Genomic DNA, 25909 nt, shown 5'->3' on the forward strand with positions numbered 1-25909 from the left:
AGGATAAATATTTCATGTGCCCAAGCTGTGCATTTAACACTTTTCCGCTCCAGCGCCCCGGAGCTCCGCGCACGGAGCAGCGAGTTCAGCTCAGCGCCGCCATGGAGTCACCGCCGGCGGGGAGCACCGCCTGCCCCTCGGGATCCATCCCTCTCCCACCCCGCTGGATGCAGGAAAAGGATGGGGATGGAATATCCCCGGCTGCAGGTGTCTGGGGGTGACCTTGCTGTCTCCTCTCCCGTTTGGGGTGGGAGGAGCGGATGGGGAAGGGAGCCTGCGGCGGGCGCTTTGTGCCGCCCCGTGATCCGCTCCTTATTATCCTCGATGAGCCGCGCTAATCCCCTGGATACCCAAAAATAACAAAGGGAGCAGGCGGCAGAGCTGGCTGGATGAGCCTGCACCGCTTAAGTGCTCAGCCACGGGGGCGAGCAAGGCCCTGTCAATCAATCCGGGGGTGTGGGCACGCTCCACTGCCCCCCCAAACTGCCCAGGCTGGGCGCAGGTGCCCCCCAAACGAGGCATCCACCGCCCAGCCCCACTGCTTGGGAGGGGGGAGCTGCAATTAGCGGTGCTGGTGGCTGGGCAGCACCTGGCCACTCGCCGCTGGCCCCCGGCCACCTCCCGGGCTCGGCGCCTGCCGCCGCGCAGATGTCGGGCACCAGGAATGCCCGGCGCTGCCAGCACAGCCGGCCTGGCTGGCACCGTGTGGCAGGAACCCGCTGGCACCGGCCAGGCACCGTGGCTTCGGCTCATGGGATGTATGAGGGGCACGGCCGAGGGGTGGTGGATGCCTGATAGGGGGCAGAGGTGGGTAATGGGATGAGCACAGCCACAGGTTGGGGGGAAAATCCTTTAAATCATCATGTCATGGCATCATTAAAGATCATCCTATTCCACCCCCTGCCATGGACAGGGAAACCTTCCACACGACCAGATTGCTCCAAGCCCCTTCCAACCTGGCTTTGGACACTTCCAGGGATCCAGGGGCAGCCACAGCTTCTCTGGACAACCTGTGCCAGGGCCTCCCCACCCTCACAGCGAAGAATGTCTTCCCAATATCCCATATAACCCTGCCCTCTTTGTATACAAAGACATTCCCCCTGTCCTATCACTCCTTTCCCTTGTCCAAAGTCCCTCTCCAGCTTAAGATACGGATATCCCAGCAAGCACAGCAGTGACACGGGAAAACACAGCTCAGTTTTGGGGGGAAGCTCCATCCCTGGAGCGGGGCTGGCAGCATCCCTACCTGGGGTGCTCGGGCCGGTGCTCGGGCTCGGCTTGGCTCGGGGCACGCCCTATGTCCAGGTGCTGCTCCAGCACTTGCTGCCGGAACTCCGAGACTTGGGATTGCCGATCCTCCTTCTCCTGGCGCAGCCGGCGCTGCCGGGCCAGCCACTTCTCCTCCTCGTTGGTGCGGTGGATGAGCAGCGCCGTGGCCGCGCTGCTCCCGGGCAGGGGGAACACGCTGTGGTTGGGGATGAGGCTGGGCACGGGGTGGTGGGAGCCCGGTGGCGGGTGCAGAGGGTGCTGGATGGGCTTCGGCGTGGGCAGCACCGAGTCCTTGAGTTTGTCTGCGGTGGAAAAGGGGTGATGGAGAGTCAGGGTGTGGAAGAGGGGGGGTATTTTGGGGGCAGGAGGGACCCGGAGCTGTGGGGCAGCCACCGGTCAGAGCTCAGCTCAGGGGGCTGCCCACTCGCTGCCAGCCCAGCTGCCCGGCATGCACCGGGCACAGTGCCCGCCTGGCCCGAGTCAGATGGCACAGGCACCGCGCCGACGCTCTGAGATGCTGCAGCTGGGCTCCTGGCAAAGCAATCTGGCAGCCAGGACAGCCCATCCCCGTCCCCAGCCACCTCCCGGAGCCACCGACCCCCTCGGCTTTGCCATCTGGATGGAGGGGAGAGGGGACCAAGGCAAGCTCTGGAAGGCGGGCGTTACCTGCTCTGCTGGGCGCCAGCGGCTCCACCGGCTTGCCCCGCTCCTCGGCCGGGTGCCCCCGCAGCCCGTGCAGCTCCGCCACGGGGAGGAAGGGCCCCTCCATGGCTTTCACCATGCTCAGCTCCTTCTCCCGGGCACGCTCCCGCTGCCTCTCCAGCTCCCGTTCCCGCTCCTTTTCCCGCTCGCGCTCCAGCTCCTTCTCGCGCTCCCGCTCCCGCTCGCGCTCCTTCTCCCGCTCCCGGTCGGCTTCTCGCTCCCGCTCCTTCTCCCGCTCCCGCTCCCTCTGCCGCAGCTCCTCGTCCATCTGCAGCCTGCAGAGAAAAACCAAAAACAAAAGCACCAACCCCAAACATCCCCCTTGGAGCACCCCTAAAATCAATTCTGTCAGCATCCCTTGGAACACCCTTGAACCTCCAGAGAACCCCCAAACGGCTCCTGGGCACCTGCCAGCACCCTCTGCAGCACTCCCAAATCCCTAGTCACCTGCCAGCATTCCTAGAGCATCCCAAAACCACCCCTGGTGCTCTGTCAGCATCCTTTGGAGCGCCCCATCCATCCCCCCCACCATCCCGTACCTCTCGGCGGCGAGGCTGGAGATGCGCTCGGACTGCAGGGCGGAGAGGGAGGAGTGGGAGAGCTCGGGGGGGTACCGGACCCCCGAGAGGTGCAGGTGCATGGCCGAGGGGTGCAGGGGTGGCAGCGAGCCCGGCGCTGGCAGCGGGTAGAAGGGGGACCTCAGTGCTGACAGGCAGTACGACTCATCCATCCTGGGGAGACAGGGATGCTCAGACGGGCAAAGAACCCCCCAGTTCCCCTGCCAGGAGCCAGATGGGGGCTTGCCTTCTACTGGGAGAAAGGGATGGAGAGCCCCAAAATGCCCTCAGCGGATCATGATCCCACCTCCCAGTGCCCCAAAGCGCATCCAGTGGGATCTCCCAGGGATCCCAAGGCTGGGAGGTGCCCACCTGAAGGCAGGATGAGGGAAGGGGTGATGTGTCAGGTAGCTGGGGTGGTAGTAGGCGGCGGCAGTGGCGGGGTCGAGGCCGAGGGGCGGCAGGGAGGACATGCGGAGATCCTCGGCCGTGTGGTAGGGACGGAAGCTCCGCAGGTAATCCTCGGTCACCGCGCTGGGAGGCACCACGTGGTGGACCGGCCGCTGCAGGCTGGGGGGCAAGGAGATGGTCACCATCCCTCCCTGTCCCCAGGGGGAGATGTCACCTCCCCCAGATGGGAGCTCGCGGGGGACACCCTCATCCCGCGACCGCTCCCGTCCACTGCGAGCAGACTCACTTGAGAGGAGGGAAGCGGGAGTCCTGGACCACGGAGCTGGGGGGCAGCCCGAAGGAGTAGGGTGTCCCCAGGAGGTGGGAGGGGACAGTGGGACCCCCTGCCTTCTCCTGCGTCAGCGGGGGCTCCGAGATGAGGCGCTCGCGGCCGGCGCTGCTGCTGCTGCCTCGTGACCCTGCTTCCTGCTGCAAGGCAAAGGGGCAGGAAAGCCAAGATGGGCATTAGGGGGACAGCAGGGCATGGGGAAATCCCTGCTGTGGCCCCACCCCAAAACCCTCTGTAGGTGCCCAGCGTGCCCTGGCTGGCACCAGTACCCAGGGAAGGATTCATCCACCAGGGCATCTCCTGCATCCAGGCTTTGGAAAGGCAGCTGGAAGGGTGGGAGGGTCTGAGAGGCTGCACCGGCGGGGCCCCAGTGGGAAAGGAGGTGCTGAAGCCGGGGCAGAGCTGAGGGCAAGACACCCATTACCTGCCTGGAGATTTATGGCTGCTTTGTTCTCCTGAGCTATTAATCATCCGGGGAGGAGTGACACGGCCGGGGGAAATCCAGCCGGCCTTTGATAAGGGCCATAACCCAGGGGTCAGCCCACAATCCCCCCGGCACCCCCCGGCATCAGCACCCTCCCACAGGGCCTCAGCCGCTTTCCATCAGCTTCCACCCCTGGTGTCAGCACAAAGGTCACTCCCTCCAGCTGGGGGTCACTCCCTCTAGCAAGGGGGAACAACTTAGGGTGACAAGACACCCCACAGGATTTGACAATTAGTGGGGCGACCCCCCCCAGCAAGGCAAGCTTCGGTTTAAAATTTGTTATTTCTCATCGCACCTTGTCCATTTAGCAGCTCAGGAGGAGGAGGATGGCGGCACCCTCAGCATCCTCCACCCCAGCATCCCTCCCCACCCTATCCCATCCCATCCCATCCCATCCCTCCAGGGCAGGGCCAGCCCCAAGGTCACCACAAAGGGTGTGGTGGCCTGCACAGAGCTCACTGTGCGTGCCAGGCTCTGCTCTAATTACCTCCCAGCTGGGGCACCGCTCTGCCAGACATCACCACGCTCCATTAACCCCCACACCAGGGGGGACACGGGGCTGGGGAGCACCCCGACACCCCACGCACCCCTCCGAGCTCCCGGGGACCACGGTTCCATTTATTTCCCCCCCTCTCACCCCCAGCGTTTCTCATCCCCTACCCTCGCCTCTCTTTGTGTTTAATTAGTCTTTCCAAGTGGCATAATCCCCCCGGGAATCTGCTTGTAGCATGCGGAGGAGAGGAGAGCCACTAACGATGCTTCTTAATTAGCTGCTCTCCACCCCCCCCCCCCAACCCCTCCTCCTCCTCCTTCCTTGCCCTCCCCTCCGGATGGCAGCCCGGGGATGATGGCAGCAGGGGGACGATGGCAGCCCCGGTGACAACGCCAGCTCGGGGACACAGCAGGGAGGGGAAGGGACCAAATGTGGGCAGCCCAGTGATCCCTCAGTACCCCACACCCTCCATCCTTCAGGGCAGCCCCCAGACACAGCCATACCTGTCTGCCCTCGCTCCTCCAGACCCCGTTGACCGTCTTGGTGGGGGCGATGGTGACGACGGGCGGCGTGCTGGGCACGCTGTGCCCCCCCGGGGGCACGATGATGGGGCCCATGGGGCCACGCTTGGGCGTGCTGGCGGGGGAGCTGTGGTTGGTGGCCGGTGAGGACACCGGGGACGACTCGCTGCTCAGTGAGGACCCTGGAATTCAATCAGAAATGGAAAGAAGTTAGGAGAACAGCAGTTAAACCACCCTCTGAAGGAGCTGGAGCCATCCCTGACAGGATGCCTCACTGCAGGGAGCAGGGGCGGGCCACTGGGATGCACTCAGGGTGTTCAGCATCCTGCCAGACTCTCAAACTGGAGGAGGTCCCCCATCCTCCCACCCCAGAAGTTCCCAGTGCTGCTAAAGGCTCCACCCGGCACGGTGGGATGGGGCAGCCTCTTGCTCCCACCTAACAGGGACTGGCAAACCCCCAGTCCCACAGAGCCCCTTGGCACAAGTGACACTGATGTGATGCCAGCCCCAGACGGCCACAAGGCAAACCCAGAGACTCCTTAATCCAGCTGCAGGAGCTGTCAAGGACAGGCCAGGGCCTCTGGAGACACGGGGATGAAGGAGTGACTCCCTGAAACCCTTGGGCAAAGCTTTGGTTTCATTTGCACAATACATCTGCACTTTAACTTATCCCCACCCCAGGGATGCTGGCCGTATTTCCAAAGGGAAAATAAAAATGGAGTGAAAGTGGAGAACAGGAAAAGCAGAGAAATACAAATTCCACATTAACGGGGGCACACGGAGCCTGGTGTCTGCTCCACGGAACACTTCCCATTCCTCAAACCCATCTGGGCAGCCTGGGGGGCTCTGAAACCCCAAACTCTGCTCCCTCCATCCCACAGTCTGGGTCAGAGGGAGATTCCAACGTCAGCGGCTGGAGAGTGAGGAGTGGGCTGTGCTCACAGGGTGAGGTGGCAGCGATGCTCCCAGGCAGTGAGCAGGGCACGGAGAGAGGCCTGAGCGTGCAGGGTGTCTCATCACCTTCCCAGCGTGCAGGGCCACTCCCCTGAGCGTGTCCCGTGGGCACGGCAGCCACTCCCAGAGCGTGCCGGCCGCTCCTCACCCTGCACCCCGCCTCATCCCCTTGCCCTCTCCTCAGGCCACACAACACCAGGAGGGAGCCAGGGAATGCCGCGGGGAAGCGGGAGCATCCCCGGGCAGCGGGAGGGCTGCAGGGTGGGAAGGAAGCTCCACAAGGACGCTCTGTGGGAAGGATGCTCAGCGGAGCAGAGGCCAAGCGGAGCATCCCGCTGCCGGCCGCCCTCCCTGATTAATTCTTCCCGAGTCGCTCCGAATCGCTTTCATTTGAAGAGCAGCAAGGCTGGGGGAAGGAGAAAGGCTGTCCCCGACAAAGGAGGCCGATTTGACACCCACTGAAGTCTATCTTGTCAGCGCAAGGCCAACAACAATTAGCAGCCTAATCCCCTCTGAGCTGGGAAGCCATTACTCACCACGCGATAGCGTTAACAATCAATACCATCACAATGAGCCCGGCAATTAATGAAGCTAAAGTCTTACTTCAGAACCTTAATTCTCGCTGTGTGGCTTTAAACGGGAGGGTTTGTGATCGTTATAATTAACTGGTGGTATTCAGCCAGGAGTTAGTCAATGAAACTAATCTGGATTGGAGATGACAAGAGGCACAGTGTGATGGTGTCACCTTTGTTTTCTGACCTCCCGCTTCCCCGCTCGGCGATAGCAGATTAGCAGCCCGGGCTGACAGGCAAATGTAATTAACAGCTGAGACCCTGACGGAGAACTGGGAAAAAAAGAAGGGAAGGAGGGGTGGAATAAAACCCACCCTGCGGACAGCCCCGGGCTGGACAAGAGGCAGCAGCCCCCAGGCAGGCGGTGGCTTTGTGGGGCTTTGCTGGGAAGGGGTCAGTCAGGATGAGCCTTGGCAGTTTGGGATGCTGTGGAGCAGCAGGATATCCCTAGGGATGTGCCAGCACACCTGTGAGCCCATAAAGCTGGAAAAAAAACAGTGATCCTGCATGGATCCTGCATCTGCCACAGCAGAGGGAAGTGGAGTGGGCATCTCCCTTTGTGGGAAGTGGGTGAGGGTTTCAGGGAAAAGCAATTTGTTTCCTGGTGCTAAAAACCACAGCAAGGAGAAAAACACCCTTCCCAACACACACCCAAACCCACACGGATCAAAAACCTCTGAGACAGGCCACTTGAGGCACCCAAATGGGCAAGGGAGGGGTTTTCTGCAAACAAACTATGCAGGTGTTAAGGGGAAATCCAAAGGGAATGTGGCTGCTTCTCTCCAGTGCCACAAAATCCATGCCCAAACCTGCTGCTGTCCCTTGGGATGGGCTGAGCAGCACAGGGAGGGCACAAGCTGTGGGGTGCAAGGGGGAAAAAAAAGCAAAATAATTCCCCAAACTCAATCAATCGCTCCGAAGGAAGCAGATGGGTTCCAGAGGAAGCAGCTGGAAAAAACCAGGAGCATCCAGTGAGGATGAAGCATCACCAAGACCTGGTTCCCTCAGAGTTGCAGGGACCTGGTATCCCCACACGTTTCCTTAGGAGCAGCTGATGCTTCAGGTCATGGCTGTGCCAGGGATTTTTGGGCTGCAAGGAGGGTCTTGTAGATGGGATTTTCCAAAAAGAGCCCTGCGAAAGGGGTCTGGGGAAAAGGATTGTGCCAAAGGGGCCTTTAAAAAAGGGTCTTCCAAAAAGACTTCACAAAAAACATCTTGCAATGGGGTTGGGTGTCTTTTGCAGGGATCAAAGTGCCCAGGCAGTGGGCAATGATCCAAGGGGAGCACCCACTGATGCAAACAGCAGGGACAGAGACTATTTCATCCCAAATTAAAGATACCAGCCGTCTCCTGGAAACACTTCCCAGCCTGGGGACTGGCTGCCTCCTCATCTGGGTGTGGAAGCCCTGGCAATTCCCCCCTGTCCCACACTCCCTGTGGCAGGGGGGACCTCGGGGTGCTCTAGAAGCAGCTCACACCCCACAACCAAATAGAGAGAGGGGGGTGTGGTGGAGGATGCGGGCGACAAGGGCTGGGCACCCCCCTGGGGCCGTTCAGTTGGGAAATTTGGCCAGGGAAGTAGAAAGTTTGGGGAACCTCTGGAAAAACCAGCGTGATGGGGAGGCAGCAGGGCTGGTCCCTGCCACGCCGTGCTCTCCCAGGGTACAGTGAGCAAATACAGCACTCGGATTACTCCGGAAGAATTGAATTCCCAAACTGCCCCCTTGAGACACGGCGCCAGGAAAAGGCATTAGCTGGGGAAATGGCAGGAAAACACCGGCTCCAGCTCCTGGGAAAGGCACCAGCGTTTGTCACCGCCCTGCCCCTGCCCCTGTCCCCACCTCTGGGCTCCTCGGCTTGCTTGGCGAGCTTGCGGAGGGCGGCGGCGAAGCTGGAGGAAGGTGCTGCCTGGACGGACAAAGTGCTGCTGGCGGCGGGGCTGCCATTGGGAACGATGGAGCCGTTCAGGGGGGACGGGGTCAGGGGGCTCACGGTGGCGGTGGTGCGGGTGGCCGTGGAGAGCATTCCTAAGGACGGCGACTTCGGCTCATGGCTCATGCCTGCGAACCAGAGAGAGGGGGGTTAGACACGTGGAGACAGGATCCTCAACCTCCCCCAGGAGCTGGGATCACCAGCTGCTTTCCTTTAGTTCATCATCCCACCCCAAAATGCACCCCGAGTTCAGGCAATGGGGGGGGGAGCGTGTCCCAGCATTCCACAGTCCCACTGAACCCCAGGATAATGGAGCAGGAGGGCTCAGCAGAGCTCTGCAGGGTGTTTTGGGGGACTTCAGCATCCTGATGCAGGTGGTGGGGAGAGGCGCAGTCCCCTGACTTCCATGGTGCTGCCAAAACCCAAAGCACCACTGCTGCACCCCTTATTGCCACTACTGCACCCCCAAATCCAGCTACTGCGCACTCAAATCCCCACCACTGTACCCCTAAATCCGCAATATTGCATCCCTGGATTCCCAGCGCTGCACCCCCAAATTCCCACTGCTGCATCCCTGGATTAACAATATTTCATCCCTGGGTCTTCGGCACCGCGCCCTCAAATCCCCAATAACACATCCCTGGATCCCCAGAACTGCACCCTTAAATCCCCACCACTGCACCCCCCAAAACCCCAATATTGCATGCCCAAATCCCCAGCACTGCACCCCCAGCTCCCCACACTGCCCCTTCAAATCCTCATGCCCCAAATCCCCACCACTGCACCCTGAAGTACCAAGGTCCTAAAGGGCACAGTGACCCCAAAAGTGAGGCTCAGGTGCTGAGCAGGAGGGTGCAGCCCTCCCCGAGCCCCCCCAGCTGTCACACCAATTGCTCCAGGGCTCTCCACCTCCCAAAACAGCAACTGCTGATGTCAGGGCCCTTAAAATAGACTTCACCCAGCAGCTTCATTAACACCAGCCTAAAATTAGCCCGGCCCCCAGGTGGGCAGGAGGACGGGGGGGGGGGGGGGGGGGGTCTTGGGGCAGCCCCCAACTCCCAGCAGGCCTGGAGGCAGCTCGAGGCATTGAACACCTGGAGCATGCACTGCACAGGGTGGATGGAGCATCCCCGGAGCGTCCCGTGGCAGCGGATGGCCAGGGAGCCACGGGCACCGCGGGGGCACGGGGGGCACTCAGCGTTGATTAATCTTTGCCCCCCCGGCCCCAGGAGAGGCGGCCGGCGCGGCGGCGCGCTCCCCTCTGCCCTCATTATACAAGCATTTATTAACTCCGGTGCTCTCAGCCATTGACTGCCGCCTTGTCGACACGCTCGGCTCATGTAAATTCATTACCAGAACAGCTGGGAAGCCAACCCGCCACGCCAGCCTGGCCCCGGCACCCCCAGGCTCTGCGCTGGCACCCCCGGGCTCTGCTCCAGCCCCGGGTGAGGGCTCGGTGCCCCCCCCCCCCCCCGAGAGCGAGGCACCGGGATCTGCCTGCAGCACCAGGCGCCCACGCACCATCCAAAGGGGACACGGCACTCCAGGCACAGCCTGCAGCTCCCATGCACCTCCTGAGCATTGCCCCACATCCACCAGGCACTGCCCCACATCCACCAGGCACAATCCTGCATCCCCAGGCCCTGCCCCACATCCACCAGGCACAATCCTGCATCCCCAGGCCCTGCCCCACATCCACCAGGCACAATCCTGCATCCCCAGGCCCTGCCCCACATCCACCAGGCACAATCCTGCATCCCCAGGCACTGCCCCACATCCACCAGGCACAGCCCTGCATCCCCAGGCACTGCCTGGCATCCCCTTGGCACAGCCCTGCATCCCCAGGCCCTGCCCCACAGCCTCCAGGCACAATCCTGCATCCCCAGGCACTGCCTGGCATCCCCTTGGCACGGCCCTGCATCCTCCCAGCACTGCCCCACAGCCTCCAGGCACAGCCCCAAACACTTCCCAGTGCCCCCCAGTTCCTCCCCACCTATTGACCCCAACATGACCCCCACTTCCAGCCCCAGCCAGGCCTGGAGACGTTTTTCCAACCATCAGCAGGGATCAGCAGGCTGGCACACGGGCGCGGGGCTGGCGGCAGGGCATCACCCGTGTGATGCTCAGCTGATCCCCGCGGCCCCAAACGCCTCCCGGCCAACTGCTGATCCCAGTGGGATTTGCCAGGCGAGCACAGGGCAGCCGGGAGCGGGAGAGTGGCTGCGGCAGCGTGCGGGGAGCTCGCCTGCCCCCCGGGCTGAGCTGTGCCGCTGCCCCAAACCAGTTCTGCCGCTCCCTCCCGGTGATAAAATCGGCGCCTCCGCCCCGGCTGGGGCCCGAGCAGCGCCGCTCACCCGCCGTGCCCCGCCGGCGCTGGCGTCCGTCTGTCCGGGCGTCCCTAGGCTGCTCTGCGGGACAGCTGCCAGCTGGGGAAACTGAGGCACGGAGAGCTGGCGGGGCGGGAGCATCCACACAGGGATGGGACGGGATGTGGGGCTGCCACGCTGCATCCCCCCATCCCTCCGGCATCCCATCGCCGGCACGGCGTGGGTGCCACTCACCCCTGCGGGTGGCTGGGGACGCCGTGACGCCCCACGGTGAGGTGGGGCCCCCCCAGCTCTGCCCCTCCCCGGCTGCTCCTCTCAGCAGGCAGATCCGTGCGGAAAAACAGGTCAAGTTTGGAGCCTGGAGCAGCCCGGGGTCACGGCAGCGGTTGCCTCACCAGGGCGGGGAGATGAACCCCAAAACGGGACAGGCTGTCCCTCCACTGTCCCCAGCCCTGTGTGGGTACAGGGCTGGCACTCCCATGTACCCCTCCCTGGGAAACCGATGCCTGAAACCCCACACACACCAAGGCAGGGGGGGGCCTCAGGACACCTGGGTCCCCCGCTGAGGCCACAAGGGGGAGGTTGGGGAGCAGGCGATGTGTCACCCTGTCCCCGTCCCTCCCACAGCATGTGCCCGGGCACAGCAGTACAGGGAGTGTCTGGCATTCCCGGTGCCCGCTGGCTGCCTGCCCGCGGGAGCAGGCGGAGGAGGAGGAGCGGGGATGGCAGGGTCACTGCCACGCTCCCCCTCACCCTTCCCGCAGCGCCGCACACGGCACCCGCCACGGGGCTGGCATCTCCGGCGGCACAGGAGCCCGCAGCCCTGACTCCTGGAGCGGCGCTCCCGTCCCCCACCCCCGGAGCCCCCGCATCCCCGGCTCAGGGCTGGGAGCCGGGAGCTGGGAGCGTGCCATGTTCTCTCCATCTGCTCCTGATGATGCTGGCGGGTTTTTTGGCAGCGGGAGCCTCCTCCGGCAGCGAGAGCAGAACCAGTCTGGCTGCCTGGTGGGGCTGGAGACAAATAAAACCCCTTGGCAGCCGCTGCGGGCAGGCAGGAGCGGGCAGCGAGGGGCAGGGACGGGCTCCCAGCGCCCTGAAATCCCTGGGCACGGGGTACCGCTGTGGGGAAACGGGAAGTGGGCAGGTTTAGCACCTTGGCTCCCGGCTGCCCCCTTCCCAGCACCTTGAAAGGCCTCTAATGAGCGTGGAGTGCCCTTGGGAGCAGATTGCCATTGAACTCGACCTGCACCAGCCGCCCGCTCTTACAGCAGCTATTTTGAGCTGCCGGGCTCCCAAGTGCTGGAACTAATAATTTATTACCAAATACGATCAGGCAGCAGCTCCAGCCCCTGGCAAATGGAGCGGAAAAAAACCCAGTGCGGCGGGAAGCCGAGGGAGTGGGGAGAGAGACGAGCATCCTGCATCCTCCTCCTCCTCCCCCGGGATGGATCCGCACCCACCCCGCAGCACCGCAGCTGGGACGGAGCCCACTTGGCCAAGCCCTCTGGAAGGCTCCACCACGCTCACTGCTGATGGTCCCCCCAAGGGATTTGGGGTGCTGAGGTCCCCCCTCAGCCTTTCCCCCCTCTCTCAGCGCCTCCGCTCCCGCTCCGGAGCCGCATCCAGCTGCACGCTCCAAGCAGGAACAGCTGCTCTGCATGGATTTTCAATGCTAATGGCCTCGCATTGTCAGCCCCCCTTCCCTCTGCCTGAACGCAGCGGGCAGAGCCCCAGGACGGAGGGCAGGGGGCCAGGGCCGGCGCGTGCCCGTCGTCGCCCCGCCACACACCCTGCCACCCCCTCGGGCAGGGGACAGGCAGGGGACAGGCAGAGGTGACAGGCAGGGGACAGGCAGAGGTGACCAGCTCCTCTCCCGGTGATGCCCTGCCGAGCCGCCGCACGTTTCCCACCCCTCATTAGAGCAGCTCTGCCGCCGCGCCTCCAACATGCTCCATTAATTAATTAATTGATCGATCCGAGCCTGTGCTCCTGCCCTCTCTCCCCACTTCCCAGCACACAGCTGAAACGAGGGGAGGTGGCCCGGGCTTGGTGTCCCCAAGTGTCCCCAGGAGCAGAGAGATGCAGGCACAGCCTCTGTCCAAATTTAGGGTGCTCATGGTAGAACCCAGGGCCCATCCTGGGAACACCCCCCCCCCCCCATCCCCCTGGAGGGTTCCCCATGGTGAGGAGCACCTTGGGTGGGATTTGGGGCTCCCCGTGGAGCCTGGCACGGCACCGAGCACCCGGCACTATTATCGGCCTGGGCCTCCATCGATCACTCCTCCACGGACCATTGATCTGGCAAACGACAACAAGCAAACTAATAAGAGCTCGTTTGGAGGGTGCAGCACAGGGGATGGAGCGATGCCGGGTGGTTTCTCTCCCTTCCCAACCTTCCCGTGCCCAGCCAAGCAGCCCTGGGAGCCTTTTCAGCCCTCAGGAAATCGAGCCAGGGAAAGATTTACTTTAAAGCAACTTTCTCCCCTGTTCCTGCCCTGTTTTGAAGCTGGGAGCTTGGAAGATCAACACCCTGTGCCCCAAGGGCGCTGCTGGGCCCTGAACTCCCCTGTGCAGCTTCAGGGTTGGGTTTGGCAGCTCCTCTTGGCTCCTGATGCCCAGATCCAAGTGCCAGCTCCCTGCTGAGGATCCCTCTGCTTTGGGGGAAGTGGGGTACAGCCCTCGCCCCTTCACACCGGTGTCTTCTGGGGCTCAGTGGCTTTGTGGGGCACGGGGCTGCCAGCCATTGCCTGGGAGAGACTGGGCACTGCACCTGGGATGCTGGGAATTGCCTGGAGGAGATTTGGGAATTGCACTGGGATGCTGGGCATGGTCTGAGAGAGAGCTGGGCACTGCCCTGCTGGGCACCTAAGGGCCCTGCCAGGCATTGTTTGGTGCTGCCGGGCACAGCACAGCGGCATTAAACGGTGCCACTGGGCACTGCCCAGTGCCACCGAGCCTTGCACGGCGGCGCTGGGCATTCCACAGTGCCGCTGGGCATTCCCAGATGCCACAGGGCACTGCACGGCGGCACCGGGCATTCCACAGAGCCGTTGGGCAACACCTGGGCCGGAGCCAGGCACCGCGAGGTGCTGCCAAAACTTACCAGGCACGGCACAGCCCGAGAGCGGGCACTGCTGGCACACCCAGGCTGCCCTCCCATGCCCACACGCCCGTGCCCCATGTCCCCACGTCCCCGGGCTGGCACAGGCGTGCAGCAGCAGCAGTGCATTGTTTTGGGCGCAGGATCCCTTGCCCAGCAGATGGCAGGTATAACAAAGCAGCTTGCTGCGGCCAAGCCAATTATTTATCTAATTATGATTTACCACTTAACCACATGATCTTTCTGCAGAGTTGTAGGCAATTAAAACCGGGGTGATTATGTGGATTATGCAAATCGGCTGGAGCCGAGCGAATAAAATTGGAGATTAGAGTTTCACGCAGGCTGGATCTTGCATGGGGCAGGTCCTGGAGGGGCAGGGGCAGGGCAGGGGCCTGCAGAGAGGGGCAGGGGGCTGCAGGCAGGGTGGGAGGCCAGGACTCAGCCACGGGAAGGGGCTGCAGGACACAGTTGGGAAGTGCCAGGACAAGGTGAGCAGATGCCTCGTGCCACCCCCCCTTGCAGCACTGGGGCCACAGCCAAAAACTGCCCCCATCACGGGGTGGGTGCCCTGCTGCTGGTGGGTGCCTCTGCTGGCACCAGGGACTCCCCAGCATCTGCCCCCACTGCACCCCAAAAAGCTGAGATGGATTCCACAGCGCAGCCCCCATCCCTTACCCCATCCACGGGGCAGCTCATGCCCGGCATCAGAGGCAATTAATACCAAGTACTAATAACAGGTACTAATACCAGGTATTAATAACAAGTACTAATAACGGGCATTAATAACGAGTATTAATAAGGAGCATTAATAACACCGCCTGGCAGATTACGCCGCCCGCCCCGCTTGATATGAGATTTATGGATGGCGCAAAGTCCGGAAATACAGGAGTATTAATGGTAATTCCTCGTGTCCTAGCAAAGGTCACAGGCAATCTCCATCAATCCCGCTGCAGAGCGGGGGGCCTGGGCAGGATGGGGGGGTCCAGGCAGGATGGGGGTCCCCCCTTCACCCCCGGGATCCCCCAGCAGTTTCTGGTGGTGCAGATGGCCCAGCACGGGCCGGAGCGAAGGTTTTACCTCGGGATAGGAAATTATCCCTGGCAAACAGAGAATTTGCTGTGTGGATTTTCATTTTCCCAATACCAGCGCCATCTGCTCCCGACCGGTGCCCCACGTTTTGAGCTGTGAGGTGTTGTGGAGGTCTTGGGAAGACCTTGGATTTCTCCAAGCCTGGGAGCACCTGCAGTGTCACCAGGGCCGCCTCGATGGGTGCTTCCCTTTTCATGGAGGCCCAGAAAAAAAAAAAAAGAGGAAGGTTTGAAGGAGCAGGGATGTCCCCGGAGCCAGACTCTGCTGGGGATGGGGACACGCTGCCAGCACTGGTGGGACAGATCCAGCACGCTCCTCATGGCAAGGAAGATCAACCAAAACCCCAGCAAGGGGAGCAAGCCTCTCTTCTCTTCCCACGCTGGGATTTAGGGTGATTAATACCAGTGATCCCATGTGCCAGTGCTGGGAAGGCCGGCCCGTGCCCCCATGAGCAGCATCTTTCCTTTCTGCCTACAGTAATCCTCAGCCTTTCGAGCAAATTATTAAAATTCACTTATATTTAATCTGCCTGCTGGAATTAATTGAATTTTTACGCTTGGCAAATGTCAGTGGGTGCACGCTGCCTCCCAACGGGGACCCGGCTGCAGGTGCAGCGGGCACAGCCCACGGCTCTCACCCCTCCCCAGGGATAAATCCCACCCTGGAGCAGGGGACAGGGTGCCCACGGGCCCCACTGCCAGGATGCCAGCACCTCCCAGCTCTGCAGGAATGCTCAGTGACACCAGGCATGCATCCCCCAAACCTCCCTGTGGAGGGAAGCTCCCCAGATCCCATGGGATTCCCACCGTGGTGGCTTCGGAGGGGACACTGGGAGCCCCTCTCTCCCTTTCCCACACCAGCGCCGGAGATGCCAGCGCCCTGCCTGGCATTGTAGTCGCCCTCCGGGTGATGAGAGCCTTCCTCCCTTCCCCATCCTCCTCCTTGCAAATTGCCAAAGCATCTAATTTGCCCGCTGGGAAGGCCGAGGGAAAAGAGCCTCTATTTTGCCGGTAATAAGCCCTCCAGACAAAGGCGGGATGAGCCATTCAGCGCCGGGAAGGGGGAAGGGTCCGGCCCCACGCCGGAGCGGTGCCAGGGGCTCGGGGAAGCCAGAGATTCCCTCCCTGTCGGGGGGACACACACACACACAGCGTGGGACACTCCCCCCAGGACGAGCCCGGGATGATCCCGAGCTCCTGGATGGCCGCTGGCATGGGACACACGGCGCTGGGGACGCTCCGGCCCTGCGAGCTGACAGCAAATCCCAAACCCAGGTGGCCTCACTCGCTGTCGCCCCCGGGAACAGCGCCGTCCCCTGCTCGGGGATGCTCCTCTCCCCACCCACCGCGATGGAGAAGTTCATGGGCGACCGTGGAGCTCACGGGCGGCAGGAGCCACGGGGGGACCCCGGGCCCCGGCGGGCAACTTCCAAACTTGACTGGCGCTTGCCCCCCTCCACCGCCCGCCCGGGATTATCATAAATTAAGACGTAATTACTCCATGGAAATTTACAGCACAAAGCTGCGGCGCTAACAAGTGTGTTTGGCGGCACCGGGGGGGAGATACAAAGCGCTATTGTCTGGCAGGCGCCAAAAAAGCTGCTCTGCCCCCAAACCCACACATCCCGGGGACAGGGATGAGGGTGGGGACGGCGATGGAGCCACGCCGGGGCGGCAGCGCAGGGAACCACGTTTGTTTGACACGGAGCTCCAAAAGGAGGGTCCCAGCAGGGAGGGCTGGGTGAGGGTGGGTGAAGGCTGCCCAGGGCGATGGGTGCCCTCCAAGCAGGTGCCACGGCTCTGCTCCCCAACAAAGGCATCTCCTTTATTCCCTCAGATAACTCACAGCTCCCAGCCATGGGTGCTGCACCCAGCAAAACGCCACCTCTAACCCCTTCTGCCCAACTCCAGCACGCACGGGGTTAAAATGAAACCCCCTAGGGACCTGGAAGGGGGGGGACACATGGGGAACCAGTGCCAGCGCTGGTGTGCGTCCCCCCTCCCCGTGCTGCCACATTCCCCCAGCTGTCACACGCATTAAAAAATAATAATCATCAACGTGGCAAAAAAAAAAAAAAAAAATAAAAACAACAAAACCAACCAACAACCGAACCCAACAAAACAGTGCGAAAATATTCAGGCGGCTAAAACAAATCCAGCAATAAAGGAGCTGGGATCCTCGGAAAGCTGGCTGTGCAATTAAGCAGTTTTCTGCTGTACGCCGATAATCACCTAATTATACTATTAATGACAGTTCAACCTGCTCTGAAATAAAAGGACATTCTTCCATAACAGGATGCCAGCTGTTTGTTACAGATGTCAAACATCTTTAAAGCATTATTATTAAAAGAAGGGGGGAAGGAGGAAGCTTGGAGATGCTGAAGCACAGCCGTCTTTCCCCCTCAAAGCATCTTGCAAGGGATGACGGGGGGGGTTTGGAGTGTCACCCCCACTTTGAATCCGGGAGAAGAATCTGTCAGAGGGTTTTTTTCGGCGGGGCGGGGGGGTCGATGTTTGGAGTCATAAATCCCCCACGTCGGGCTGGCGGCGAGAGGCGCCTGCGTTTAATTAAGCGCAGCGCTTGGGAAATAAAGTTAAAAATCAGTCATAAAATTAGAGGGAGGGGATGCTCTCCCGCTGCCAGGCTCGGGGCAGGGCTGGCCCCGCTTCCCCCCCGGCTGCCACCGCCGGTGCCTCGAGCGCGGCTGCCGCCGGCGGTGCCCGCGCACGTGCCGCGGTGCCGTGCCAAGGAGCATCCCGGCAGGTGCCGACAGCCGGTGCCAAGGCGAGGGAGAAGGGGGGGACACGCCAGAGAGGAAAGGCAGCACCTGCTCCCCCTCAAAACCCCGCGGTGCGTTCGGAGGTTTGGAGGTGAGCGGCGCCCGCCGCACCCCCGGGGATTGGGGCGCGGCGCTGCCAGGAGCGGGGGGGGGGCTGTGGCAGGGCGGCAGGGGTGCCCCAAATCGCCGGCCAAATTCCCCCTGGGGTGATTCCACCTCTCCCCCCGGCAGCTCCGTGCTGGCACAGCCGTTCCCGGGTGCCCACCCGCCGTGGGGTGATGCCAGCACTGGCGTTACCCACCCACCCAGACACTTGGCTTTGCACCCTGTCCTATATAGCTACCAGCAAATCTGCCTGTAAAACCATCAGGAACCGGGTTTAGCCCGGGAATAAAGAGATTACAGCGGGGAGGGGGGTGAGAAAGGAAGAAGGAAGGAGAAAGGGGGTGTCTGGGAATAATTCACCCCCCTCCCGGCTGTGTGGCTACTGATATCCCGAGTGCCTGCAGGGCCATGGCATGAGTAGGATGGCTGCAGAAAGGCACCGGATTTTCGGGGTGCCCACCTACCCACTCAGAGCTGGGGGGCTGTGATGGAGCCCCCTCCCCAGGCCAGGACCCCCTGACCCCTTGGCACATGCTGGGCTGGGACTGGCCTCACTTGCCAGACAAGATCCAGCAGGAAAAAACCATCTGGGAAGCATCCCCCCCTCCCCGAGCTCCTCCGAGCAATGCCACCAATCCCCCCCTTCCCCTGGCTTCCCTCTCCCCCCCCCTCCCCTCCTCAAACCATCACGGGGAAGCTGGAAAGTGGTTGACATGGTTGCCATGGCGACCGAATTTAGGACTGGCGAGAGGAGGAGGAGGAGGAAGATGGTGGGGTGGGCAAGGGAGGAAGGCAGGAGGACTTCCCAGCACCCCAACACGGCTTGGAACACCCCGGCATCACCCACCCCCCTCAGCACCCCACCAACAGCTCCTCGTGCACCCCTCGACTCCACACCCGGCGAGGATGAGGAAGGGTATCCCCAAACCCCAGATCCAGCTGGGGGGATGCCAAGAGCGGGGCTCAGCCCCGAGCACCCCAAACCCAGCCTGGGGGCGACTGTGCCCGCCCAGCGCTGCCGAGAGCCGCCGGTGACTCACACCTCGCGCCAGCGGCACCCGCCGAGCGGGTGTTTACGCGGCATCACCCAGCTCCTTCCATCTGCTTTGATCCAGGGGCTAAATATTCCCGGCCCCGGCATAAAAATAGGAACCATTTGGGAAGGTCCTGAGTCAGCAGCATCCGCTGCCGGCACCCACCGCCATCCTCCCCGGCACGCCAGGCACCCGCCGGGGAGCCCCAGGGCCCCGCCGGCACCTGGGGGATTTGCCAGATTTGGGGACACTCGTAGGGAGGGGGAGCCCCCAGAAAGCTGTGTGTAACCAGGTGCCACCCTTGTGCCTGCTGGAGCAAACAGCCAGGCCCTCCAGGGATGCTCTGTGTCCCCAAGGAGTGCTGCTGTCCCCAGAGGAGGGTGGTGTCCCCGAGGGACACTGACACCGGCCGCAGGGTGACAACTGCACCCACGTTATCCCAGGGAAGATGAGCCTGAGCACGGCTCCCATATGGACCAGCAGGGAGTGGGGTCCCTTCCCTGTGCCCTGGCTCTCAGCGATGCCTGATGGCAGGTCCCCACAGCGCCCGGTGTCCCCTGGCAGCCGGCTGAGCCCCGTGGCACAAATCCAGCCTCACACAGGGGACAGAGGCACCGGTGACCAAAGGGATAAAAGGGCACAGAAGCATCAGTGACCAGAGAGACAGAGGTGACAGGAGCATTGGTGAGGTGACCAGAGGCATAAAAGGGGACAGCAGCATTGGTGACAAGAGGGACAGAAGCATCAGTGACCAGAGAGATACAGGGGACAGGAGCATCAGTGACAAGAGGGGACAGCAGCACTGGTGACCAGAGGGGACACAGAGAAGCCGGCAGGATCCCGGGCCAGCCAAGCTCGGGGAACAAGCCGCCGGGGAGGAGCGTGTGACACGGGCCACGGCCAGGCAGTCCCTGAGGCGGTGACAGTCCCCAGCAGGACTCGCGCCGCTGAGTCACCGCCACCAGCCCCGCGCTGCTGAAACCCCCGCGAGCCCAGGGCGGGGGAAAGGTTCCCGTCTCCATCTGCTCCCACCCGACCTGGCCCACCGGCATCTCCCAACGCCCGGCAGCTGCCGCCAGCCATCCCGCTGCGTGCCAGCGCCTCCAGCACCATTCCCCCTAATTGCTTTGAACCTCGCAGCCTGACACTTCCATGTTCCTCTCCGTCTTGCTTTTCTCCTCCTATTTTATTATTCCCCCTTCCTCCGAGGCGGCTGGGGAGCCGGCCGGAGCAGGGTTTTCCAGGGCGCAGGAATTAGTGCATCAGCCACAACGGCAAAACCAGAAGTTTCACGCAACAGGAGCTGCTGCCGGGAACCCCGGCTCGACCGGCGCGTGCTAAATATGGAATTTAAGGGGGGAAAAAAAGCCAAACCCAAACCCGTCTCCCTGCACCTGCAGCCCTCAAAAGGTCCCCACCGCAAGGGACGGCTCCGAGGCCGGGCAGAAATCACCCAGGGCTGCTGCAGGCAGCGGAGAAGAGCGAGGAGCGAGCAAGGCGATGGTGTTTGGGGGGAACACGGGGAGCGGGACCCGCACAGCCGGCACGGAGGAGGGCTCAGGGTCGGAGCAGGGTGGGAGCGCTCAGGCTGCCACAGGAAAGCAGGTCACCCGCGTCCTCACGGTGGCACAGCGCTGGCAGAGGATGCCACAGCACAACCCCTCCCAGAGCGGGGGGACCCCCAGTTCGACCCCGGTGCCCCTCGGCCGCCCTTCCCGGCTCGCCTTCGTGCGCTCCGGCGCAGGCGCCGCTCGCTCCGGTAAGAACGGCCACATGCCAAAGCCATTTCCTGAAACAAACAACCATCCGCGGGGGAACGGCCACGCGTGGGCACCGAGCCCCGGAGAGGGCCCTGCCGCTGCTCCCCAACTCTGGGAGAGCGCCCTGAGCGGGCACCCCGCAAGCGCCTCAAGTTCACGGCCGGGGCTCCCAGCCCGAGGCTGCATCCGGAGCATTCACCCCCAGTGTGAAGCCCGAGTGTGAACCCCGAGATCACAGCCTGAGCTCACAGCCTGAACGTGCCAAGGCTGAACCCCCAGTGTGCACCCCAAACACGCACCCTGAGCCTGCACCCCCGGAGCACCTCCAGCTCCCACCCTTAAGCACCCCAAAGCCCCCTCAGAACACTCACCCTGAGCACACACCACGCACCCCCTGAGCTCGCACCCCAACTCGCACTGATGCTCCCCAAACCCTCCCAAGGGGGATGTTGCTCCCTCGCCGGCAGCCGAAGGGGCCGGAGCTGCCTGCTGGGGTGGCACAGCAAAGTTTGGTGCCCCAAATCCCCGTGCCCTCGCAGTGACGTGGCTGGCACCCCAAAACACGGCGCATCCCGCATTTCTGCCCATCCCAGCTCAGCCAGAATGCCCCCGGCTCCTCGGGGAGGGGGAGAAACCCCCAGGGTGAGGGAGTGGCAGCAGGAGAAGAGAGGGGGATCCAAGCACCCCAAAACACTGCAGTGCTGTGCCAGGGCTCTCTGCTCCCCCCTCTCCTCGCTTCCCCCGACCCCAAAACCTCTTATAAGGTGCTGGAAGAAAGTAAGTTCACCCCCAAATCGCCCTTGGCTGCCGCAGGCTGGGGCGGACAAAGGGGAGTCCTCGGGGTGGGGGGGACCCCGGGGGAGACCCCAGAGTGGGGGGAGAGGGAGTGCAGAGGGCTGGCGGCAGCATCGCTCGGTGCCTTACCTGGTAAGTAATAGAGAGGTGGTTTCAACCCAAACATGATTTATGTTACAGTTCCATTGCAGCCAGGAAGAAAAAAAAAAAAATTAAAAATAAAAATAAAAGAGCCAACGTGAGGAGGATGTGTCAGGAAGCAAGAAAAAAAAATAAAGGAAAAAAAAAAAAGAAAAAACCCCAAAAATTAGCACCAAGCCACACGGAGGGGGTTGGAAAAATAAACCAGAGGCGAAAAAATACGGTGGAGCGGGGAGGAGGAGAAGGAGGAGGAGGAGGAGGAGGAGGAGGAGGAGGAGGAGGAGCGGGGGGAATCAAGTGCGTGGGGGGAGGAGGAAAAATAAAAATTGAAATAGCAGCGAGCCCAGGGCGCCGGCGGAGGGTGGCGGTGGCGGCTGTCACCGGCGGGGCCAGGGCAGGAGCCTGGCTGCCACGCGTGACGCCTTCCCGGGGGTTTTCCTGCCGCCGAGCCCCCAGCTGCCAACCGCAGGCACACAAAAAAGCCAGCGCCGAGGAGGAGGAGGAGGAGGAGGATGAAGAGGCGGTGGGACCCTCGGCGGCGGGGAATGCACCCCCTGAGCAGTGCAGTGGGGAGGGGGATGGAGGCGTGGGGCGGGTGACCCACGCGGGGCTTGCGAGCCGGTGTCCGTCCGTCCGTCCGTCCGTCCGAGCGGCCGGAAAGCCCCGTCTCCGCGGGCTGCGCCACGGCGGGCGGGCGAGAGGCGGCAGACTTGCCCCTCGATCAATTTTCATGCAAGAATCATTATCGGTAAATTGGAAATCTGGCTCCTTGACAGCAGATTTGTCTCCCCTAATGACGGGGAGCGGGCAGGAGGGCGGCCGGCAGCTGCTCGCCCCAGCACCCTCCGCCCACCGCCCGCGTCCCCCGGGCTCCAGCCTTTGGCCCCGGCGGTTTCGGGGGAGGGGGTGAACCCCCGGGGCGCCCCGGGGAGCAGCCTCCCTCCCCCTCACCCCCCGCTCCCCCTCCTCGCCTACAGACGGAATAATTTTAAATTTTTCTTTCTTGCCTTTTTTTCTGTTTTCAAACAGCTGCCGATGCGGCGGGCGGAGGGGGTGGCGGGGCGGGGAAGAGGTAGATGTAAAATAAAAATAGGAACGCAAGCCCCCCCCCCCCCCTCTCCCCCCCGGGTCGCTTCAGGAGGGAAAATTAGGAAATAAAACAATAAATAACCCAACTTTCCTGCCCGCCGGGAGCTGCCTGCTGCCTCACAAAAGGCAGGCGAGCAAAGCCGCCTGCCCCAACCCCGGCGCGGGGGGCTGGGGGCGAGATCCTGCTGCCCCCCCCCCCCCAAATCCCCTCTGAGCCCCTAAATCCCCCTTGCCGGCCTCGCTGGGCGTCGGGGGCTGTAATGAGCCGCCCGATAGGATCTCCCCCATCCCCTCTCCGCTGTGCATTAGCAGATCCGGGAAGACATGCTTGCAGGCAAATAGGGCTAATAAATGCTATTACGGGAGCGCGAGGGAGGCTGGAGATCCTGGCTGCACCATAGTAACGAGGGCCCGGCTTAATTTGCTTTAAGCAAACGATCAGCCAAAGGCGGGGTGGAGAAAAGGAGGGGACGGGCTGGGGGGGGGTGTGTGTGTGTGAGAGGGGGGGGGGAGCGTCGCTGGCTCCAGGCTCGCATGGGCGCGCTTCCGCGGGCACGCGCTTCCAGCGGGAGCGCGCTTCCCACGGGAGCGCGCCGCTGAGCGTTACAAACGCGCCTGACCCCCCCACACCCCACCCCGCATTCAACCCCGCTCCCAGCGCGCCCCCGCCCAGCTCCGTCCTTCTCTTCCCAAACTGGTTTTAACACCAAAGTTCACGAGGGCGACGTGTGATATCTCGCCCCTGCAAGAGAAGCCACATCCTGTATGATAATGACCAGCCCTTCAAACAGCTTAAAGATACAGAGGCCATTCCCAGGCGCCCGCTGCCTGCACCGCAGCGTGGGGACAGGGGGCACGGAGGTCACAGTGTCACCCCAAACCCATCCATCCATTCCCAGGTGGCCCCCTCCTGCTCCAGAGCGTGGGGACAGAGGGGGCATGGGGGTCACGGTGTCACCCCAAATTCGCCCAGCCGTTCCCAGGAGGTGTGGGGATGGGGGAGGGGGGGGCACAGGGGTCACAGGGCAACCCCAAATCCAGCCAGCCCTTCCCAGGTGCCCACTGCCTGTCCTAACTCCACCAGAGCGTGGGCACAACGGGGAAAAGGGGGGGTCGCAGTGTCACCCCAAAGCTATCCAGCCCCATGGCTGGGCATGGATGGTTGGAGGGGGTTTGTGAGAGGCCCTCTGGCTGCAAACGCACGTCCGTGCACTTATGCACTCTTTGCATGTGTGCACACACACAGGTATCCCTGCACGCCCACCCTGCCGGCCGTGCTCCCCAAAATCCCACTGGGCAGAGACAGAGCCTGTGCAAACCTGCACCCTCCTCCTCCTCCTCCCCCCCTCCCCCGTTAAATATTGCTTTCCCGATTCCAGGTCGGGGGATTATTATTATGTCTTCTCTTCCTTCCTAACCTACATCTGTCAAGATCGGCGCTGGGAGTATTTCTGGCCCGTCCCCTGAGTCATCGTCGCTCGTGTCCCAGGCAGCTCCCCTGTGTCACCGCGCTCTGTGGGGCGCTGGGAGCTGCTGCTCCCACCCATGGGGTGGGTGCTGCTCCACCGTGTCCCCCCACCCCGGCCAAACCCCCCCCCCCAAACCCCACCGTGCATTCTAAAATGCCACTGATGGGGTGACACACCTGGGGGTGCCCCAAACCCATTGCCCCCCCTCCTCGTGTGGGTGCAATGGGGAACCCAGGCTGGGAAAGCTTTGGAGTCACCACGTCACCCAATTCCCACCTCGCTTGCAGAGGGGTTGGATTTGCTGGGTTCAGGCAAGCACCGGGGGACCCCTCCCCTGCTCCCCCCCCCCCACGGCAGGAGCCGTAAAAATTAATTTGCAAACATGTCATTACACAATAGCTGTGCAGGCAATAAACCTGTAATTACAGGCGGCTGGGGGAGCGGGCAGGCAGGGAGGGGAGGGAGGGGAGGGAGGGCAGACCTGCCTGCCAGCTCCGGTTTTGGGGTTTCACCCCCCTTTCCCCCCCCCCCCCCGCCTCCCCTCCGCTGCTTTTATTCATTATGCAAACGAGAATTGCTTCACTCCTGGAAGTTGGGCTCCACTTCAAAGGGGCGCCCTGCCTGCCCTGCCTGCGCTCCCCGCCCTGCCTCCCAAAACCCCAACACCCCAAACCAGGAGCACCCGTTGCTCGGCCGGCGTGGGGAAACCGAGGCACAGCGGCCGGGACAGCCCCGTTGGGAAACCCCGGCCCTATGCGACATCGGCCCAACCGAATTATCTGCCACCCTCCTGGGCTGTCCCCGCTGTGCGGGCGACCACCCTGCCTCAGTTTACCCACTTACCACCCCGCGGGAGCCGGGACGCCGGGCAGCGGCCGAGACACCCGCCCGGCCACCCAGCAGCCGGCTGGGCCACGCCGCGCCTCGCCCCCTCGTTAGCGGGAGAGGCTGACGAGCCTGACCCACTTCCCCGAGCGCCGGGAGGATTAATTGGTTCCTTTGCTCGCGCGGAGCCGCCGGGAGCTGGGGCAGGTGCCAGGCGGGATTAGCAAAGCATGAGAGCGCAGCTCGAGGGGCCGGCCCTGCCCACGCCGCCGCCACGGCCGGGCCACGCCGCACGGGCATCCCGCACGGCCACCGGGACACCCCTCCCCTGGGGACGGCCATCCCGCACGGCCACCGGGACACCCCTCCCTGGGGACGGCCATCCCGCACGGCCACCGGGACACCCCTCCCCTGGGGACGGCCATCCCGCACGGCCACCGGGACACCCCTCCCCTAGGGATGCTCGGCCTCCCCACGGGTCTCTCCCCACGGAATGGGACGTGGCACATCCAGCACGGGGATGCCCAAGCCCAAGGAATGCCTGCTCTAGGGAAACTGAGGCACGGGCTCCACCACGTTCCCTGCAGCCCGGCACCCTGGAAGCATCCAGCAGTGGGGACACAGGATCGAGAGGAGCGAGCGGTCGCCTCCCATCGTAAATAAGCAGCTCAGCGATGATTTCCTGCTCTTGTTGACCTTTGACTATGCAGAATAAAGACATAAATCCATATTTTAAACCCATCTGAGCGCCAGCCAGGCCCACAAAGCCATTTACAGCCTGCGATTTGGACGGGGCAGTGAGCAGGAAAGCGATGGTTTCTCGAGGTGACATTCCCCAGGAGGGAAATGAAGTGTTTTATTTGCAGATATATAGGGCACGGTCGTTCCTCCGCTTCCCTTTCCCTCCGCCCTCGGCTCATAAATAAAACATACGGCCGTGTAACCGGCTAATTACGGGAGGATGGCAAAACCCCGCCGGTCGCTGGGAAAAGAAATCAGCTTTTTAATCAGCCCACTTTCCTCCCCATCTAACTTAAGGAGAAACGGGCATTTCGGGTGCCGGGATGGAGCCGAGACTCTCCGGCGGCTCACAGGTTCCCTCTGGGGTTGTGCACCCCGATCCCTTGGGGCAGGTTTGGGGTTGTTTTGGATTGGGAGGGGTGGGGGGGGGGT

The 25909-nt window shown here is 62.5% G+C and overlaps 1 protein-coding gene across 3 annotated transcripts in view; it reads right to left on the reverse strand.

The window, feature by feature from the left end:
• GSE1 (Gse1 coiled-coil protein) overlaps nucleotides 1–25909 on the reverse strand; it is a 99826-nt gene that overhangs the window by 7153 nt on the left and 66764 nt on the right. For 2 of the 3 annotated variants that reach the window (XM_053987836.1, XM_053987837.1), the window contains exons 3-9: nucleotides 8133–8351; nucleotides 4748–4947; nucleotides 3226–3407; nucleotides 2901–3098; nucleotides 2511–2702; nucleotides 1936–2246; nucleotides 1247–1571 (exon numbers count right to left, since the gene is read on the reverse strand). In XM_053987836.1, the coding sequence (XP_053843811.1) occupies nucleotides 1247–1571; nucleotides 1936–2246; nucleotides 2511–2702; nucleotides 2901–3098; nucleotides 3226–3407; nucleotides 4748–4947; nucleotides 8133–8351 (1627 nt within the window). The remainder of the gene's footprint in view (nucleotides 1–1246; nucleotides 1572–1935; nucleotides 2247–2510; nucleotides 2703–2900; nucleotides 3099–3225; nucleotides 3408–4747; nucleotides 4948–8132; nucleotides 8352–25909) is intronic. The other variant, XM_053987839.1, reaches the window with a different exon arrangement.

Source organism: Vidua macroura, chromosome 11 (assembly GCF_024509145.1).
Source record: "Vidua macroura isolate BioBank_ID:100142 chromosome 11, ASM2450914v1, whole genome shotgun sequence".
Classification (NCBI taxonomy): Eukaryota; Metazoa; Chordata; class Aves; order Passeriformes; family Viduidae; genus Vidua; species Vidua macroura.